At 43.4% G+C, this 20,665-nt stretch overlaps 1 protein-coding gene across 1 annotated transcript in view; it reads right to left on the reverse strand.

The window, feature by feature from the left end:
* Nucleotides 1–20,665, reverse strand: part of VWF (von Willebrand factor) — a 1,169,185-nt gene that overhangs the window by 1,058,842 nt on the left and 89,678 nt on the right. The window contains exon 6 of the mRNA XM_078673989.1: nucleotides 5,546–5,670. Within this exon, the coding sequence (XP_078530115.1) occupies nucleotides 5,546–5,670 (125 nt within the window). The remainder of the gene's footprint in view (nucleotides 1–5,545; nucleotides 5,671–20,665) is intronic.

Genomic DNA, 20,665 nt, shown 5'->3' on the forward strand with positions numbered 1-20,665 from the left:
TCACTCTGTGTCCCCGAGCTCCATCCTCATAAATCTACAGCTTCCTGTCTGTACTATTTCAAGTGTTACCGATGAAGACTGTTGTAAACACTTAACTACAACCATCCACATATGCCGACCAATGTAATATATTTCATTCTGTACCCTATTTTACGTTACGTATTATCCTTTAGCATTATTGTACTGTCATAAGATATGTTTTCAATGTATGTTTTATTTGCATTTTATTTTGATACTGAAACAACCAATAAAATTATTTGAACACACAAAAAAAAATATATCTATATATATTTTTTAAAAATCAATTGACCATGGGTGAGGTATTTACCAGGTGTGGTAAGGGCCTCCTGTTCCAAGTTTTCAACTCGCAAACGCGACATAGCAAGCAGAATTGGTATTTACCATAGAGAATTCTGATTTTATTCTGGACCTTTTCCTCTAAATACAATTCTGTATATTTGAGCTTTCTGAATCTATCAGGAAAAATGTGCAAAGGTGTGATAATTATCTGTGTAAACTCGAAAAAAAAACGAAATATCTTCATCATTTAACTGAGTGTGGTTACTTTGACTGAGAGGCAAAGATACAATAAAACACTTGCCCAAGATGGCACAGAGTGTTAGTAAAAAAACACTGGCCGCACTACAGCTGTGTGGGAGGGATACTGTTAAGCAGTGCACATGATTTGCATTACTTCTATTGTATTCTCTCCTGGCCAGCTGACCACAACAGACCCACAGGCAAGAGAAGAGAGGGCGATTTGCATTCTTGAAGCTGAATGCAACAAAGAGACTATTTATAGACTGAAGTAAAAAAAAGATTAAATTCAACTCTTTCCACAAAGCCAAAAATAAACACTGTATCACAACGTTTGTTCTTGAGCCTGAATCTATTATGTGTCTTCTGTATTTGTCAACTGAGTTGGTCCCCGATGCCAAGTGCCTTTAATTAATCAAATATGTGAGTGGTGATCGCACAAGAGTTTCTTAGCATAGATGTAAGATCAGACATGTGAAGGAATGCTGTGTGTAGCACACAGCTTTAATTATGACTTTAGAAGAGAGTACATGCAGTAAGTGTCTTTAACAAGCATCAAATGGACTGACGAAAAATGCTGTTTCTAAATTCCCAATAACCAGTTAAAGGGCCAAGGGCCATAATGTGCACCGTATGAGGTCATTTGGCACTGGTGACCAACTCCTTTGAAACATTATGGAAATGACATTTACACCGCCCAACTGAGTAGTGATTTGATGTAAAGCTTCAGCATGCACTGGTCATCAGTGCAAAATAACACAGTTACTGATGAAAACTACGGGATCTGACACAGAAAGTGACCTCAGTTTTTAGTTCCAGTCTACTGACGTTTGGTCAGTTGATGATTGGAGGCATGGCGATGTTCAGATTCTGATTGGAGGCATGGCAACGTTTGGTCACTTGCTGATTGGGGGAATGGAGACGTTTGGTCACTTGCTGATTGGGGGAATGGAGACGTTTGGTCACCTGCTGATTGGAAGCATGGCACCAGCTTCTGGGTGTTACCTTGATGCTGTTTTCTGTGGTGCGCCAGCATATAAGTGGTCAGTGCATTTCTTTTTTGGAGTCTTGAACACATACATTAACCTGAAGTATCTCCGAGTTAGTGTATGTTTTTGCTGACAACAAAACTTAGAAACACAGGGCAGTAATTTCCTTTTTGTGTTCAGTTGTCAGCAAACCATGGACTAAAGATGCTGAAAAGATGCGCACAGATTCCTATTGTGCTGGTGCATCATGATATGGACGCTCACCTTGATCAAGTCCCCAGTGTGTAAGATCCACCTCGCATCAACTGGCCAGTCATTGTCATAGTCTGCAATCTCTAGTACACTTCTAATAATCACAGAGGAGAATTTACCTTTCATATAGTCATGGCATGTAAACAGCTATATCACAAATGAGACAGGGGTGTAACTGAGGCACCTGCAGACCCTGTGGCGGATCCCTCCAGGGGGGCCCCCAAACCTTCAAGGGTGCCCCATTCAACCCAAAGCTAATGAATATCTGTGAGATATCAGAGACTGGAGTGGCCCTCATCACATTCTACAGGAGGGGTGGCACAGGGCCGGACTGGCCGTAGAAGGCTTTGGGCATTTACCAGGGAGGCAGGAAGGGTGGGGGTCGCTTTTGAAGCGGTGAGGGCTGTTTTGTTTTACTGGGAGTTGGTTTTGTAGCAGCACTGCAATATCAGCCCCCAGTAACAAAAGCAGCAGTGCTTCACACCTGCAACCCCGACCCCACACAGTGGGGCTGGTCTGACAAATTTGCTAGGGCTGCATTGGGCTTCCAATCAAGCCCAGGGGGTGGGGGGCATCATATTGCATCACTGCACTGTTTGGAGAAGCACTTAAATGTAGGTATGCCTGCGACTGCTCAACAGCAAACGACTACCTGCTCCTCATTTGGAGTGTGAGCCGTTTCTACCATTAGGCAACACTAGGCAGCCGCCTAGGGCGGCAAAATGCCTAGGGCGGCAAAAAGGGTAAACATTCACTTAATAAGTATTTACTTTCTTTGCCCTGAAGCTACCCCTGTGTTTGCCTGTGCATAGCACAGGTCTTCTGCTCACAGGTCTTTGAGCTTGTGTCCCCGACTTTTGTACCATATTATGCTTGTAGAAACCCTTTCCACTGGTCAGATCACCATGTAACCTGACGGACTTGGGTACAGCTTGTTTTGTTGCTGCCTCCGAGGGCCCACGCATACAAGTGTCCTGCCCAGCAGGGACACTCATCTCCACAAATAATCAGAGAAAGCCCGAGCGCGGAAATCATAGTCTACACACTGGGCTGGGAGAGGCAGCCATGGCCGATAGCACACCAGCAGCCCTCGGAGTGCAGCAGCCCTCTGCCTTCCTCTGCACTGGGTACTTCCACGCCCCAGCAGCTGCTCTCGGTGACGACGCTTTCTGCGTCATTTGCTTGGCCGAGTACTTCACAGATCCAGTGACCATAAAGTGCAGGCACACCTTCTGCCTCTCATGCCTCAATCGTTACATGAAGCAGCAAGATTTAACCATCTCGTGCCCAAGGTGCAAGCACAGGTTCGCCCAGAGGAGCAGGACCAACAATTTGCTCTAAGCCGTCGTGCAGGCCTTTTGGCAGATCAGGATGGAGGCCTCGGCAAGGTCGCAGATGAGTTTTTGTGGCCACTGTCAAATAAAGAAGACAAGTGTGTGTCCAGTGTGTTGGGAACCCCAAAATCATAAACGTTACACTGGGGAATCTGAAGAGGAAGGCAGCAAAGAATACAAGGTACAGTAAAGTATGCCATCACTTAGTCAACACATGTTGAAGTAGTCAATCCAAGCAAGATAATAGTACAAGTACACGATCTTGGGTTGTGGAATTCTTCTCTATGTGCCTAGGTAATGAGGAGCCCTCTGCCACCAGGCCCCCGTAGAGCCCTCCACATAGGCCATCCATGTGCCACAACCCACTAACTGTGCCCTGATGCTGCCCCTGTGCGCACGCTCGTGCCCTCTGTCACCAGGCCCGTGGAGAGCCCTCGTCGTGCCACGCACCATACTACCTCCCAGATGGAGACTTCTGTAAAGCACAAATTATTGAAACACCAATCCCCGGGAGAAAGATTGTAATGAAAAATGTAATTATAAACTGCCTACAACCAAGGATCTGCAGTTTAGAAGCGCACTGGCTAATGGGTTTTTATTTTGATTACCACAGCTATGAGTTACATAAGTTAGCTTCCCAGAACGGCTTATAGTCTGAATAGACCCTAAATATTCCATTGCTAGTACATTCTAGTTATGCAAGCGCCCTAGCAGCAGGTGTTGAAACCACTGGACTATCCTTAGCTGGTGGGTTGGTAGAAGGCTAGAACTATCAAGGTTCTCTTATTTAGTAATTTTTTACGCATAGCAAACAATTTGTATTTTGGCAATGCGTTACTTTGCGCTTGAGGCCAGACTAATGGAACAATATGCATTATGTAAATGACTTCTAGCATAAATAAATGGGAGGTGGGAAATCCTTTTATATTTGCCCTCTCAACTAAACAAGCATTTTCAAAGCCAATAGTTTTCACTTGCGCAAGAGCTATTGGCTTTGCCAGTGTCTTTTAGCCATGTTGTGCAGCAGAGTGGAATGGAGAGGAGGGGCATAGAGTGGTGTGGCGTGGAGTTGAGTAGAGTGGAATGACGTGGAGTAGAGTGATGTTGAATGGCGTGGCATAGAGTTGAGTGATGTGGCGTGGCATAGAGTTGAGTTGAGTGAAATGCGGTAGACTAGAGTGGCGTGGAGTGGAGCAGAATATAGTGAGTGGAGTGGCATGGCTTAGAGTATAGTGGAGTGTCATAGAGTACAGTGGCGTAGAGCAGGACGGTGTAGTGTGGTTCAGAGTAAACTAGAGTGGCACTGACATAGAGCGCAGTGTTGTGGCATGGAGTGCAATGGCCTTAGAAAATACCATTGAAGTTAGAAGAGAGAAATTTAAAAATTAAATAAAATATCATGAACAGTGCTTATTTAGTTATTTAATGTTTGATGTGTTTTATTGTTTAATGTTGAATACAAGTTATTTTATATCTATTGCATTAAGTATTCTGCCCTGGGTAACAGGGGGAGAGAGTGATGGTAGTAAAAGGGAGGGGGCGGCATTTTTCAATTTTCGGCTAGGGCGGCAAAACACCTAGAAACGGCTAGACAGCACTGCACCTCTTTGTCAAAGGGTGTTGTTCGCAAAATTAAGGGACATGCCAAAGCCTAGATACACAATCATTCAGTAGAAAGGATACAGACGTCAGCGTTCTTGGTTACGTGCAGAAGCCTAAACTAACGAATCACAAGATTACTTTAAAATGTATCTTTGAGATATCAATGTTTGAAATACTGATGCACTTGAATTTTAACATGACCTCTGAGGAATGTGTCAGTTTACTTAAGGAGACATTTCCCTTCCTGCTACCTCTATGTTGCAGTCTTTCAACTGCAGACACGTTTTTCCTGTTTGTTTTACAGCTCTTCAGAAAATGGAAGATTAGACTAGCATAAATTGGTACTCTCAGTTGGTTTACATTTAAAGTGCCAGTGAGGAGTTATCTGGATAGGCTGCTGTCAATTTCCATGACAGTGGAGAAGGGGAGATGAATATCATGGTACTATATAATTTTGAATTTTGCGACTGGCTAGCAACAAATCAAAACCATGATATAATACATCAGATTTTCTACGATTGTACCATGACAATTTCTGGAAGAGTTCAGTTCATATTGGTGCACATCATTGAGCAGTATAATTGGTGCACGTATCTGTAGATATTATTATTCATGGGTACAAAATAAGGCCAGTTATTACTTATCATGTGGTCATCTTTTCTTTAGAGAAAATGTTAGCTTTCACTTTTGGGTCCTACCTTTCGGACCCATCACATACCTATTAGTTAGTCTAGGTCTTTTACTTACTTCACCGATTTAATAATGTATTTTTACTAGTGATGGAATAACCAGAATAAAAAAGGCAACCAACATCTCCCAATATTAAAATACCTTGTCTGCAGCCTCTGCTGAGATGTTGCAGGTGTGATTTGGAGGCAGGACTCTTCTGCAACGTTTTTCTCCTCCATGCAAAGCCCAGGAGTTTGCAAAATCATATGAGTCTAGTGCCAGAATATCTGTAATTAATAAAGATATATTTTTTATCATGATCAGTAGGTCTCCATCCTTTTCTGGAAAAACAATTCAACCCAAATTGCAGAACTGAAATTGTTGTTACATAATCTTGATGAATTTTTACACCATATCACCTGGAAGAGATGTGTGAATGGGTGGGGTAGTGACGTAGTGTGACACTGAGCATTATCAAGTGAGAGGTGAACAAGTTGTGAAGTACCACAAAGTTATGAAACCAGTGCCTTGTTGTTAGTTAAAACACAATTTGGATACTGACAGAATATCAAAGCCAAAAATATCATGTGGACAGAATATTGTTTCAAGAATATTGAGGACCAAAATATTTAAAGGTAAGAGCAAATAGGTAAGTATAGATTACCATTCTTAACTCCACATCTACGTACCTTGAATATATATATATATATATATATATATATATATATATATACACATATATATATATATATATATATATATATATATATATATATATATATATATATATATATATATATATATATATATATATATATATATATATTGTCAAGGTACATTCATATAGCGCTATATATAATAAAGCTTTGCTTACCTATAGAAATGTACCTTCACAATATTTTTGCCCTTGATATTCTTGACACAATATTTAGTCCCACAATATATTTTAGTTCTGATACTAATACTAGGGTGCCAATTTCGATGTCGGGTGGAATTGCTTCCGCCCGACACTGACTCGGTCATGCGACTGACAAACACCCAGTCAGAACATTATTCGGTTGCATTCTTATATTTCCCTATGGGAGCATGCATTGCGGCTGTAAACCGGCCATAATACATGCTCCCTTAGGGAAATGAGAGGTGTGGTTCATCCCTGCACACAGTGGTAGGCACCTAGAGGTGCCTGCTACGGGGTGCAGGGATCAACAGGAGGCCGCACACTCAAGAGGGCCCTTCTGGGAGCCCCCAAACATGCTTTCCGACATGGTTTCCATGCCAGACAGGCTGGCTTGTAAACCATGCCGGAAACCGTGCATCATAATCCTATGGGTGGGAAGGCCCACCCTTTGGTATTATGGGTCGGTTCCGACTTGAGCGCATCGGAAGCCTGCTGGAATGACTGTCTGTTTTCAATTCTGACTGGCTGCTTCTTTATCAGCCGGTCATAATTGAAACCGACGATCAATGGTCGCAAGCTTTCCGACCGCCATCGTAATAGGCCCCTAAATGTTAAGTCTGCGGTAATGAAACATTAAAAATAGAAAACATTACAATAACATTCCCAAATCAATTTAGTAAAGGGAAGAACATTTTAATATTTAAAACAAGTCAAAAATTACAAAACTGCATAAGGGATCAGGAATGTATGCATGACTTGTGAAGAAAATGTGAAATAATACCCATTGGAAAAATGTGGGTTTAATTCAATGTTATCTTATGTACATTACCAAAACTTGCCACTACAGGCAACTCTTGCACCAAAAAGCAGTTACCAGTAGATATGAGCCTCGCACAGGGGCAGACAGCAGGGACAGTTATCTTTCCGACTGGTACTAACTGGTACATCGATTCCTCCTAAATACGAAGCCACCATTTCAGGGTATGGGGCACTCCTATGGACATTCCAAGCAGTCACAACCAAGGGGTCCATTAGGATGGGGACCGCCCACCATAAGGGCGGGGGTCCCGTGGGGGGTATTAGGATGTGCCCGCCACACCTGTATTTTTAGTATTGTGGCGGGCGGTGCACTCTGCACCGCCCGCCACAACACTAAAAATGATTTGCAGCATTTACATTAACAAAGCGGCAGGCACTGTGCGGTGCCTGCCGCTTTGTTAATGCAAATGTGGGGGGGTACCACAGGTACCTCCCCCGCGTGCATACCCCTACTCTGCTTCACTCTGGGGGCCTCCGGGCCCCCAGAGTGAACACCGCCTGCCTTTCAATGGTGGCATTGCCGCCGCGGAAAGGCATGACACACAGCCCATTGTAATATGGCTGGCGGTGTCTATTAGACCAGGCGACCGGGGCGGAAAACAGGCGGGCGGTGTTTACTGCCGGTGCGGTCCCCTCCACCATTGTAATGTAGCGGGGGGAATGCAGGGATGGATGTCGTTCGGATTGCCGCCAGCCTGGCGGAGGCAATCCGCCCGACATCATAATGACCCCCTAAGTGTGAAACGCAATGTATGTGAGGGTGATTTATGACTTGAAAGCTTTGAGGAGCCTCTGACGTGGAAATGAAGGCTGCATTTAAGTCTGATATTACTTTGCTCATCGTGGACCATGACTAATGTCTTGCAGGGATTTACAAAAAAACAAACCGAGTCACTGGTAGAGCTCTGTGTGCATGTTAACTTTAAAAACGAAAACTAAAAAAGTCTCATCTTGTTGCATTTGAAACAAGATATTGTCTTCGTGTAAATACGTAGCCCTTCAATTGAGTTCACTTCAAGAGCAAGGACTCTAAACATCAACCATTAATGCCTCATAATGTATCAGACTTTAATTTAAGAATAATAAAAACATTGTTTGCTTTTTGCCAGGCATTGCTATTTTAATCTGACCATTACACTGAGGTAATACAACATAAGACGTTCACTTAGACTCCTCATCATATGCACTCTCATGGTATCAAATCAAGTTCAAACAACTAATGCAGCAAAAGTAAGCTGCCTGAAAGTGTTGTTCTCTCTGTTCGCATCATTTACATGATGCCAGCGTGGCAGTCAGTTAGTGTCTCCTTTTGGAGCTTATACTGGGCACCAATGTGAGCACATTTACAAAAAAAAGACGTTTTCTGGAATGTTCTGCTTCCTGCATATTCCAAGCTCCTGGTTTTCAATCAAACGTGGCACTAAATGTTTCTCTTTGCTTGAAAACCTCATTGCAGTATAGAGGAACATTCTAGCCAAGACACTTACTGGAGCTGAAAAGCTGGCTTTATTGTGTTTGTAGATGCATACATTAATTCAGAGTATGATATTTAAATGGAACAACCAACGTTTTTCTGAGTAAAATTCATGGATGTGACAGAGAGCTGTTTTCAAATCTCAGAAACCTCTATTTATTTGCACATCTAAATGAACTTTCTAATTTATGTTTTCCTGATAATGCAAAGAAGGAATCCAATGAAATATTGATGGCACTTGTTATGGAACATCAGAAAAGGCAATTAGGTTTTAAAAAATAATGAACTCTTAGGAACGTGCAAGAGTCATAAGTGATCAGATACAATTCGAGCCAGTCCTGCGAAGCAGACCGGTAAATATGCTTCATAAAAGGTTGAATCAACCCACTAAAAATGAGGGTAGATTTCAAGTGCTTGGAAATACAAATGAAAATTAATGAAATAAAGTATTAACTCTCTAGGCTTGTTCATGTTCCTTAACGTCACCATCTTCATGTCCCTCCTGAATGAGCAACGTGAAACGAGCAATCTAAGGGTCCCTGCGTGGCAATACAAAATAAGTTGCATAAGACAGATTTAATTATGGCTCTTTAAAATCTTAGAAATACCATTTCAAAATTCATGACAAAGGCAGAACAATGAGCGGATATTTTGACATCCATCTACTATGGAATCACAGGTGAATGAGCTTGTGCAAGGTAGCAAAGTTGCTTCGAGATTGATCTCATACTGTTCATTCTGGTCAGAATTAAAAAATGCATTTTGGGTAGAGAAGGTTTGCAATTTTCTACAGACAAAATTAAAAAAAGGGAAAAAATCCCATCTTCAAACTGGTTTTATCAAACACTCCAATATACAAAGCTTGAGTTCCTGGGCATTCTTCCTTCAAGCTATATGTAAGAATTAGTAAGTACTATTATTTGTGGTGAGTGATTACCTTCCTCAAGAAATTAACACAACCCTTATTAGGGTGAACTTTCAAAGTCACTAAATTAACCTGAGCTCAACCACCCTGGTAACTATGGCACAGAGCAGACAGTTTTGACTGAGGTCAATGTGTAAAGTATTTATGTAGTATCAAAATAGTATTAAAGTCAAAATAGAATTCAATAAAAATCGCAAATCAAATTAGAAAAATTTAGTGCAATTTAGTAAATAAAATGGCAACGAAATAGGAAAAATTCTGTGAGGGGTTATGGAGATATGAATTTTTAACGTTTTAGGAAGAAATAGCGCCAAAAAGCACAAACCTCTAATATTAATCAATGGTCGCAGTAGACAGGGATTGAGTTGCAATTTAAGGACCAAAGGTCAAATACACCAACCAGATTCATCTTGGTCAAAGATTTTACCTTCTGACTTAGGGCTCGATTACGATGCAGGCTGAAGCGGCTCCGACCATCGGTCAGAGCCCTTCAGCTCGCATTGTAATCGGCTAGTGGGATTCCTTTCTGACTGACCCATTATGATATGGTCGGTCAGAAGGGAATACAAATTGGATTTTCGAATGGCTTCCGATAGGCTTGGAGAGCATGTTGGCCATTCGAAAAGCCTTTAGCAATCCCTCAGCCGGCTCTTTCCGGCTGAGGGATTATGATGGCAGATTCCCAAAGCCTTTCTGGGCTGGCCTTTCCGACACAGAAAGACTTTGGGAATCTGTCTTTGCGGGCCCAGCAGGGTCCCCATGGGTGCAAAGCCACATAATGGCAGCCTAGAGGGCACCATGCCCCCCTGTTGATCCCTGCAGCAGGTGGCAGGCACCTTGTGGTGCCTACCACCGGGTGCAGGGATTAACAGAACCTCTGCTCTTTACAATAAGAGCATGCATTCCATTTGGAATGCATGTTCCCATTGTAAAGTATAAGATTGCAACTGAACAGGGTTCGGTTGCATCCTACTTGCTGAGCTGGAACACCGACCAAATGCTGTTAGACCGACTCCTGTCAATTCTGGCATCGTAATCGGGCCCTCAGTCTTTTAAGTCCCTATCCACTGCTGGAGGACACTTTCAAAGCACCCCAGGACCTCAGGGAAGCCACTTAGGCAGCACTCACAGGGTGCCAGATGGACGCCAACAGTACGGTCCAATCCAGGGCCAGTTGCTACTGCTCTGCTCGGCAATTGCAAACCTCTTGTAGCTTGCTGTTTCCCTGTAGCTTGAACAGAAGATCAATCTGATTACCCTTGGAGTCTACTTAATTGTCCTGGGTACAAGAGGGAGGTGGTGCAGCCCTTCTGGGCTCCTCCCAGGTCACAGACAGCAGAACTCTTAGAATTTTCACAGGTTCGGGAAGTGTTCTGAAGTGGGTGCCTCTAGATGTCACATTTATGCCTGGCACTAGCAAGTGCACGGGAATGATTCCTGGACATCCCCTAACCTATGTTAAAAAGTTCCTGGGGGCAAACCTATCCACTTTGGGCATTTGCAACATGGTAAAAGCCTTCATTCCTCTAAACCTGAGCTCTGAGGGCTGGGGATGTGTGCGGGGAGTGTACTATGGTAGTCCTAGTGTCCTCCCACTCCTAACACTAAATCCAATTTGTCCAGCCACTGTGTCTACAATAGACTCAGAGATGGAACTCTGATAGGATAAGCCTAATGCTTGCTCCTGGGAAGCATTTCACACATTTTTCACACCTATTCAAAGGCTAATCCCTGGTGGGAAGCTGGCAGAGGATTATGCTAGTTAGCCTTCTGACAGTTCAGGCAAGTAAAGGGTAACTTTCTAAAAGTTTTTTTTCCTTAATATATATTAAGAGTCCGAGTTCACTATTTATTTGGGCGATCATAATAGCTGGCTAATTATTTTTCCAGCTAGTCCTATCCCTGAGATAAAGAATTAGGGTCCAAATCTGTTTCCCTGATTTTCTAAATAGGACAGGTAAACTTGTCACTGTGAAAAATTGCTTTTGGGTGCTAGTCACTATAAGGACATGTTCTGCATAGTGTTGTAACAAAACTTGAGGGAGCCCCCCTGCAGGGTAAGTGGAGGGACCCCCTCCAGACTCATTCTGGTGCTCTCCGGCCGAAGCGCACTTTCCTAGGGCCTACAAATTCCAGACACGCACTAAACTCCACTGTAACTTAGGTGAGAAGAAGTATTCTGCAGAGTCCAAACTCCCCACTGATTCTGCAAGGTGGGGGCCTGGGTGGGACCGGGCCTCCGCAAAGTGAAGAGCTGCTGGGGGTGGGCTCCCCGTGTAGCGGAACTCACTGGTTGGCCGTAGGGTCCGGGTGGGATCGGACCCCCAACGAGGGGCGGAGGTGGCACCAGGCCGAAAGGAGAAGGCTGCATGCCTCTCCCCTACATAGCTGGAGAGCCGCTGTTCTAATATGCACGCTTTGCCCACCAAGTGTCCCATAATGCCTGGCAAGGCGTGGGGATTGCATTGGGTATGGGCGCAAGGTGGCCCCCAGAGCAGGGGGTCACTACCCTTTGTGGAAAATGGTGCAGGGGGAGCTACAGGAGCAACACAGGCTCCCCCCAGCACGAAGATGAAAAGTCCCAACCTCAGTTTCTGGGAGACTTGCAAGAAGGAGCCCCTCATGGGTTAGTTATGGTTTGTAAAGCCTCATTAATGCTGGGACTTTATTTCAGCAGCTAAAGGTGATGCTTAAGATTTCACTACAGAGTGAAAGGTTAACCCTGGATGGTCACTGAGGTGACTCCCCCTAGAAGTGGAAAGGTGAATTTGCACATTGGTTCATCCACGTGATATTGGTTCTTGTTGGGACTGAAATTCACATGGGTAATGCGAAGTACTTATATAAGGTGAACTCATAAGTGAAATGATCTTATGTTGCTGGAAATTCCTGCTAGGGTGTCTGGCTGTATCTGATTAATCCTGTGATTTTGATGCTTTTTTGGGCTGTGATGGCAATGCATTACAACTTTTATCAGCTATGATAAGTACCTCATTCAAAGTGATGCCCAAACATGTATTCTTTTTTTTTTTTTTTTTGAAAACCTTTATTAGATAATATAAGCAGACAAATACGGGCCCACAACCCAGAGGCTGGCCTCGACAACATTGGATGCATAATAACAAGTAATTGGGCGACTCAGCAGCTCAGCAAAACAAACATGATTAATCCGAGGTACACTATCAGTACGTGCGCTGCCGAGAAGGAGGATAAGTGAAGGTTTCGGTTTTAATGTTTTAAGCGTGTCCAAAGCAAGGAAAGTCAACATGACATACAATATGGCGACATAGACACATAATAGTACCATAAACGAGCATCAAAATTACACAACAGATCATCACGATACCATGTCTCAGGAGCCATGAAGGTTAATTTTAAAGTTTTACGTTGCAACTATTAAGATCGATTTTCAGTTTTAAATTGTAAACAAAAAATTACAAACTACGAAAGCAGAGTCCGTGGAGGTGTAACAGGACAGTAGTGACAAAGTCACCCCATAGTGTAACAATACATAATGCACGTCATTCCAGGCGGCATGGCGGAACAAAGCAACAGGGCATCAGAATCAACAATCTAGCCAAGGACCCCCGCCACCCGCCTGCCAACAGCCCCAGACACGGACCCAGATAGAATAAAGAAGAAGAAACAAAACAAAAGACAAAAAGGCACCATAGAAACAAAAACCAAAAAACAAAAGCCCCATCCCCCATCCCCCCACCCTACACGCATGCAGAGGCTACGGCCTACCCCCCCCAGCAGTGTGTCTGTCGCCCAATAAACCCGAAATATAGAAGAAGAAGAAGAAAAAGGAAAAAGGAAAGAAGTACAATAATACGAAAGTATGAGAGTAAGAAAGGTACAACCTAAACTATACTCCCATAGAGCACCGAAAATCTGAGGAGGGTCAAAATCAGTTAATCCCGGACCCCACCGCCCGCACAGAGCCCCCACCCCACCGGTCAGGATCAACAACAGGTCATATCAATTACAACTGCTGGTGGGGAAGAACATGGCAAACAGCGAATCAAAATATATCAGGAAAGCGGTCCAGTCCGGGTCTCCGCCAAGACAAAGAGCAAAATTAACGGGAAACACACCATCAACCCTGGCCCGATCGTTGAAAGTCCACCAAACATGGCCACCGCTGAGAGCTCACAGAAAGCAGAACAAAGGAACAAGATGGCCGCCCCCCACAAAGAAGAAGCATAAAAGGATGAGATGAACATTTCCAGTTACCAAGCAGTCCAGGGTCCAAAAAGACGAGCATACCCACGATCACAGTATGAAACACTCGTCCCCGATGTAGGAATGAGGCTCCGGAGGCAAAGGCAGCCAGGAGGACAAACACCTGAGGGGCCGGCAAGCGAAACAATGATAGCGATGGTAACTGCAGAGTCTCAGTCCTCAGAGTGGTGGGAAACAGTGTAGCTGCAGCCTCGTCGGTAGATAAACACGAACCAGTATAGTCAGATACAGTCCGCTTCACTGGAGACATATGTGGAAACAACGTATCCATTGCAGGAGTAAGTGGAGGTAGCAGGGAGCTAGAACGCCTAGAGCGCCACAGTGCCGACGTAACAACTCCAATCTTCCGATCCAGCTCACGAGTGTGCCGCAGCCATGTACCCCATAAGTCGGCAAGAGCCGACAGGATGTCGCCGCACGTCGGGACGCGCTGCGGTCCCAGCCAGTCCGTATTATGAGCGGACGCCGTCGGATCTGTACAGCGTACGAGACCAGGCAGAATATCAAGCCCTAGGGACAAGGAAGCACTCGTCTCCTCGTCACGGAAGACCGGCGCCATCGCCACTCCGACAATGAATCCACAATCGCAGGATTGAGGCGACACCGATAACGGGGAACTGCAGTCCGGGGGCACCGGCAGGAGCACAGCTTGGAATCCAGAGCAGCGCTCAGCGAGCCCCGGCACCTCAATGAAGGAAGGCGACCAGCAACCGACAAGGCGCGCCAAGATGGAGTCTGCTCAGCCCAGCAGCAGCGGAACAAAGAGAAGCGATGCGAGAAGGGAGCCCGCAATGCCAGCAAACACTGAACCCAGGTAGGGGATCTCCCTCACCGGTAAGGATGTACACCAGCTCCCTCCACAATCAACAGCGCTACCTCAAATGTCCGCGCCTCTTCAGGTTTGCAAACCGACTGCTCTACATCAGCGCCCAGCCGCGGAGATCAGCACAGGGTCCAGGGGCAGCCACGGAGGATAGCCAACGCGGCGAGTTCTCCATGAAATCAGCAGGCAGAGACCTCGGAAGAACGCGCCCGAAAACAGCGCGAATAATCCGCCGTTATAAAGCGACACAGGCACAGGATAAACAACAGGATATCGATGCAGGAGTGGAAGGCTCGCGGAGCCGGGAGCCTACACGTCCGTCCCGTCGGCCATCTTGGCTCCTCCCAAACATGTATTCTTGCTACTGCATTAGGTGATAACGACCCAGACTGTAGGCCACTAAGATGTAGAGGTGTATACTATAAGGTCAGTATGAGAAGCTCAGTCGGGGTTATGTGTCCCCATGGCAGATGCATGTTGAGATGATGGGGTGGGTCGCCACTGGGATGGTGCCAGTTGGCAAGGCCCTCGCTCCAGGCTGTGTCAACTTACTGCATTAAAGGGCAAGATGATGTGCATTCATGGGAGTGGTGGTACTAGACCCCACCCCCTCTGCGGGAGGGGTGGAGATGTTAGGCGATGTCACAAAGTAATTCCAACAGCTTATGTATATTTGTAAATTGTTGCATAGTATTGAGTAGTGTGTGTGTTTAATACATGTATTCTTACTTTTATAAAGCACAAACTGGACAATCACTTATTGAGTGTTATTTCTGCATGCTTGTAATGGCGATTACTAGCCCACACCACCTCCCTTGAGTAATCCTTAGACTGCTCATTAACGCTACTCTCAGAGAGACAAGCGCTACAGCAGGGAGTTTGGTTCCCAGTAAAGGAAAAATGGGACATGTTATTGGTGCTGGCCTCACAGATACTGCCTCGTTTTCCAACACCCAGAAACTAGTGCACAATCTGTCTCCCCATGGGGAAGCAATTACCTTTGATCTTGATCCACACTAGGACGTGCTCTGGAACAGGTATTCTGTTTTTTGCATAAGGTACGCCCATCCAATTTAGGGAACTCTGATATGGGAAAGTCTCTTTACAAAATACTTTGCAATCATGGTATATTGCATGTCAGTGTTCACCATTTCAGTATTCAAGGAATACAGTATATTGCATTCTATATCATCAACATTCCTAACCGCTGCACTACTAATTCACATTCAGGAGAGTTTGTTGAGTAGGAGCTCTAATGAGAACTTTATTTCAGCCGAATTTCCATCAACCAGTTTAGCAAGTTTTCTTATTGTTTAGTTTACTTAGGATATTTATTAAGTGTACACGTTGCTTTGAATAGACGCTGATCTCTGCGTCTAGCACGAGAAGGTGCAATAAGAAACACAGGTCATCCAGGCAAGTTTATAGAACATTCCTGGGAGTGTAGCGAGGTGGGTGGTAAGAGGAAAAGGTCAAGAAGTTGTCAGATTTATGAGGTTTCAAGGTATGGGTCTCATGCTCTCAGGTAGGCTAGACGGTCCGGGGCTGCATCAAGAACATTGTAGGCAATCACTTTATTGAAGCAAAACAAATGGCCACAAGACTGTAATAAGTGGCTTACAAATTAATGTCCTAATGCTGGGGAAAAGGAAGTACCTAAATGGCAAAATATAATTTTCCTAGGGCTCTAAATGTCTGTGAATAGTATCTGTGCACCAGTACAGGAATTCCTCGAACATATAACTTGTTACCTCTAAATCAAAGATTGTCTTATTATTTAGCATTCCCATTGTACATAATTTCAATAAACTGTTCTTGGAAGTTCACTGCAAGTTTACTTTTATTTGTTCTTCTCAACAATTGGCCTTAATTCAAATGCATTGCCTTGCAGTGTTTTGTGCTAGTTATCAGCTTTGTCATTGTACTGCACTATATGGTTTTTGTTTCTCAGTTGTCTCTGAATGCAATTTTAATGTGACATAAAGACAGGTAGATTAAGTCAAACACATAGCATGATGCAAATTGTGACAAATGTCTTTGTGCAAGGCTCTACTCATGCTGTTCAGACTACCAAATGAAATAAATTCTTCTTAAAGTTATCACGTTGGCATGTAAAATATGTATTGGCAGTGTTTATTGTGTGCTCCTTGGATGAACTTTGTAGCATTTTACGGAGGAACACTTTGTTGCTTAGAATCAGTGGGTCCCAAAGGAAAGTGCTTCACAAAGATGGTTTCCATGACTAGTAATGAGCTCCTTGGGAGATACAGCATTGTTTACAAAGAAACCTTTAATGTCCGTTAATATGTTGGTAACACAGATGCTCCTGCACATTAATTGCAATATCAAAGCGTTTTGTTGGCGAGATCTTTAAACCAGATGTGGTTATTTGAAACCCTAATCCAGGTTTAAAGCTGGCTTGTTTGGGTTATTTTAGGCATAAAGGTCAGTCTGTCTTTCCTTGAGGTGGCAGAGGTGATATTAGCACTAGATAGGAGTTCTCTAGTCAAAGGCAGAATAGTATGTGTTAGACATTGGGTTACTGGTTGATGGGGTATGAGCCCTAGACGAGCAGCAACCACAATCCTAGTCTGGGTAAGAAGAAGACATGCCCTAAATTAACCTGCGCTCACCCTCTGGTAGCTTGGCACATAGCAGTCAGGCTTAACTTAGAGGAAATGTGTAATGTGTTTGTACAACACTTCAAACACTTAAACAGAGAATACACCACACAAAAAGATCCCACACCACTTTAAAGAGATAGAGCCAACAAATAAATAAATATAGCAAGACAAAAATGGCAAACATCCAATCAGAGGAACCAGAGATATGCATTTTTAAAGAATAAACTGTAAAATAGCAACTAAAAGCACAAAACGAGAATCACAGCTGTGTGGTCGCATTGGACTGGGTCAAAATTGATGGAGTGCGGGATGGAAACAGTCCCAAATTAGTCACACTGAAGTTATACCCCCTTAAAGCTTTTGTGCCGTTTGCGTTGTAGAGGGTTGCAGGGAGCATAGAGAGGGTTGTGGGCGGTAGTCGGCATGGTGCATGCAGCAGGCCGGGAGATAACCACTGGTGGGCTTGAGCTTTGCCTTGGTGGTCCTCCGCGGCAATCAATGCTTACTGTGCTAAGAAATAGGATGGCGGCGGCTCGCTTAGCGCTGGTTAGTAGTGTTAAAGCGCACAGAGTCTAAGGCTATCAAAAACCTATTTAGCAAAAGGTGGAGGGCTGGAGCAAAAAGTTTATGGATGACCATTCAGAACGGGTCAAATTCAACAGTATGTTTTCAATATATTGTCTTATATGTGCACACAGCTCCCTTCAAAATTATTTGATAGAGCATGTAAAAATGTAAAGTAATGCATCTTCAAGGAAAAAAAACATGTAGAATTGTAGAAAACATCTTTTAGTTTCTATAGCAAAGATAAAGCCACTGTTGAGTTCAAAGTGAACAATGATGTATTTATTCAGCCTACGTGTCTATCATCACAGACGTTGCTTGCATTGTTCTTCAACTTTGCAGGATGTCTGAAATATTTGTATTTGTGGAAGGAAAAATAAGCTATTCTTAAAGTGGATACTCTTTTTCACATAAACATACATTCACACACAGAAAAATGTCGCCTCTTCAGAATATACAAGTTCCCATTTTGTCCTAATTAACAGCTTGAATTGACACCGAATAAATACCGAAAAAATAAATAGACGTGGTTGCTCACATGGATTTGTAAAAACCAGCAGGGTCAGATAACTTAGGTTTATCCAACATACACACGCAAGAAAAATGTAATAAAATGCACACTGTAAAATACTATCACAGAACCAAAACTAGCTAAATTAATATTCACATGTCACCAATGTAAGAATGAAAAACATATGCGGCAAAAGTTTAAAAATATAACCCTCTATTAAAGTTTCTCACCGGTGTGAGTAATGTGTAACACTTCAAAAATATTTTATTATATCCGTACAAATCCAGACAAGAGTGGTCTGCCATGTAAGAGTTTGATAATATTCACCGACATCACAATTTCCAAGGACGAAATTTAAAAAATCCTCAAACATGTGAAGAGTTACAGATTTGAAATGCACACACATGGGGGCACCCTCTTGCATACATGAAAAAACGCACTCTATGACCTTTGATCCAGTTTGACAAATTGTATTGTATTGTGATTGCATTTATATAGTGCTTACTACGCCTGACGAGGCGTCCAAGCACTTTTTTGGTGAGAAGCGCGCTACTCCGGACCCCATAAAGGATTTGTGGTGAATTAGTATAGTGAAATATGAAAGTCATTTGAGTGGTGGAAATGCTAGTCAGTTATTCGGATTGAGAAAAATAGTGGAGAGATACAAAAGGGAAAATGTTTGCATTTATATAGCTCTTGCTACCATTGACAGGGTGTTGAAGCTCTTTTTTGGCGAGAAGCACGCTTTCGCGGAACCCACAAAGGATTAGTGCTGAATTACTGTAGTGAAATATGAATGTAAATTAAGAGGTGGAGATGTTAGTCAGTTATTTGGATTGAGAAGGATAGTGAAGGGATAGAGTATATTAATCTTACGGGATGAGGGACCCATCAGTAGTAACAATGTATAAAAAAAATAGCAAGAATTACCAACCTCATTCCTGTGCAATAATTACAACACAACGGGGCACAGGCACCAACGTGGTGGGAAAAGTCCACAATATTTTAAAGAATTACCACCATTATGCCACCATGGAGTGTTAGAACGATAATTCTAGCAGTGACGCCAGTAAGACAATTTTAGTGTAAATCAAATATATGTCTTGTCCAATACTGTCATGTATTCCTATAGGTTCTGAATCGATCCCCCTATTCCTGACCCTATTCTAGTTAAACAAATCAACAAGTTAACTAGCAGTCAGCCCATGAGGCAAAAAACCCCCATGATGCAGATACCGTTATCTGACGCAGTCACACTACGGCACAGGAACGTGTTATCTGATTAGGTCATAACGCTTGCGATCTAATTAGACAAGCGATATTCCTCCAGCCCCTGATAAGGCATACGGAGTTCTCATAACAAATCAAACCTATGACAACCTGGGCAAAACCCTGCGGCCATTGTTTTGATTTCACCGAGAACTTTAGTAAAAGAATGTGCTAACGAGCAAATCGTATGACATCTTTATTGACGTATCTATGTCCATCCTTACGTCAATCTCGGCACCTTAAAGGTATAAATATTACCGATCTTGCCATATGCAAACACACGCGTGGTGACGAGACGGAGCAGCCATACTTGCCGAAGCCGAGAGCAGAGCAGACCCCGCTGGCAGCAGCCCCGCCTTCCTGACGCGCTGAGAGACGCGCTGCTTTCTCCTGCCGAGAATCCAGCACCGGCGTTTCTGGGCAGCCCTCGCAGGCCGCCTGGAATATCGAGACCAGAGAGAGAGATACCATTCCTCATTCATCCTAACTTCCAGGTACAGAACTGAATAACCCCTCACAGAGAATTCTTTAGTTATTCACTTGGCAAAAACAAACTTAACTTAAACTGGAACTTTCTATTCCCGCCCACGTATTAGGCTTAGGTCAGGTACACGGGGTAGGCGTATCTAGAAACACCAGTTGAGTACGTTTAGTCAAATGTATATGTGTATGTAATATATTTTATTCATTTTAAAACATCATATGGCTTAGAAACCATATCAATGTTTTTACAGTATTACTTTATACTATTGCTTTTAATGTATGCACATTACTTAACTATAAGTATTGCAATAATATCGATCCATTTCTCTTGTATGAGAAAAGAGACTGATCAATAAATAACATCTTTTATTGAACACGCCCGTCTCTTCCTTTTCTCTACATTCTGATGAGACTAAGAATGCACGTACTGACTGAGTAAAATAATTTGCCTTTTGTTCACACGACTCTCGAGATTGACTCTTGATTAGGGGAGAGCAAAGTTGTCATGTTCTATGGTTGTCAGAAACTAAATCCCTTCTTGTCTAATCAGGGAAGTTAATTCCTCCTTGAACATTCGAGAAAGTTTCTAGCGAACTCTGAGCTACGCTGGCAAACCCAAAACTTAAGTCTAGTATCAACAATAGTAG

Source organism: Lissotriton helveticus, chromosome 1_1 (assembly GCF_964261635.1).
Source record: "Lissotriton helveticus chromosome 1_1, aLisHel1.1, whole genome shotgun sequence".
In the NCBI taxonomy this organism is placed as follows: domain Eukaryota; kingdom Metazoa; phylum Chordata; class Amphibia; order Caudata; family Salamandridae; genus Lissotriton; species Lissotriton helveticus.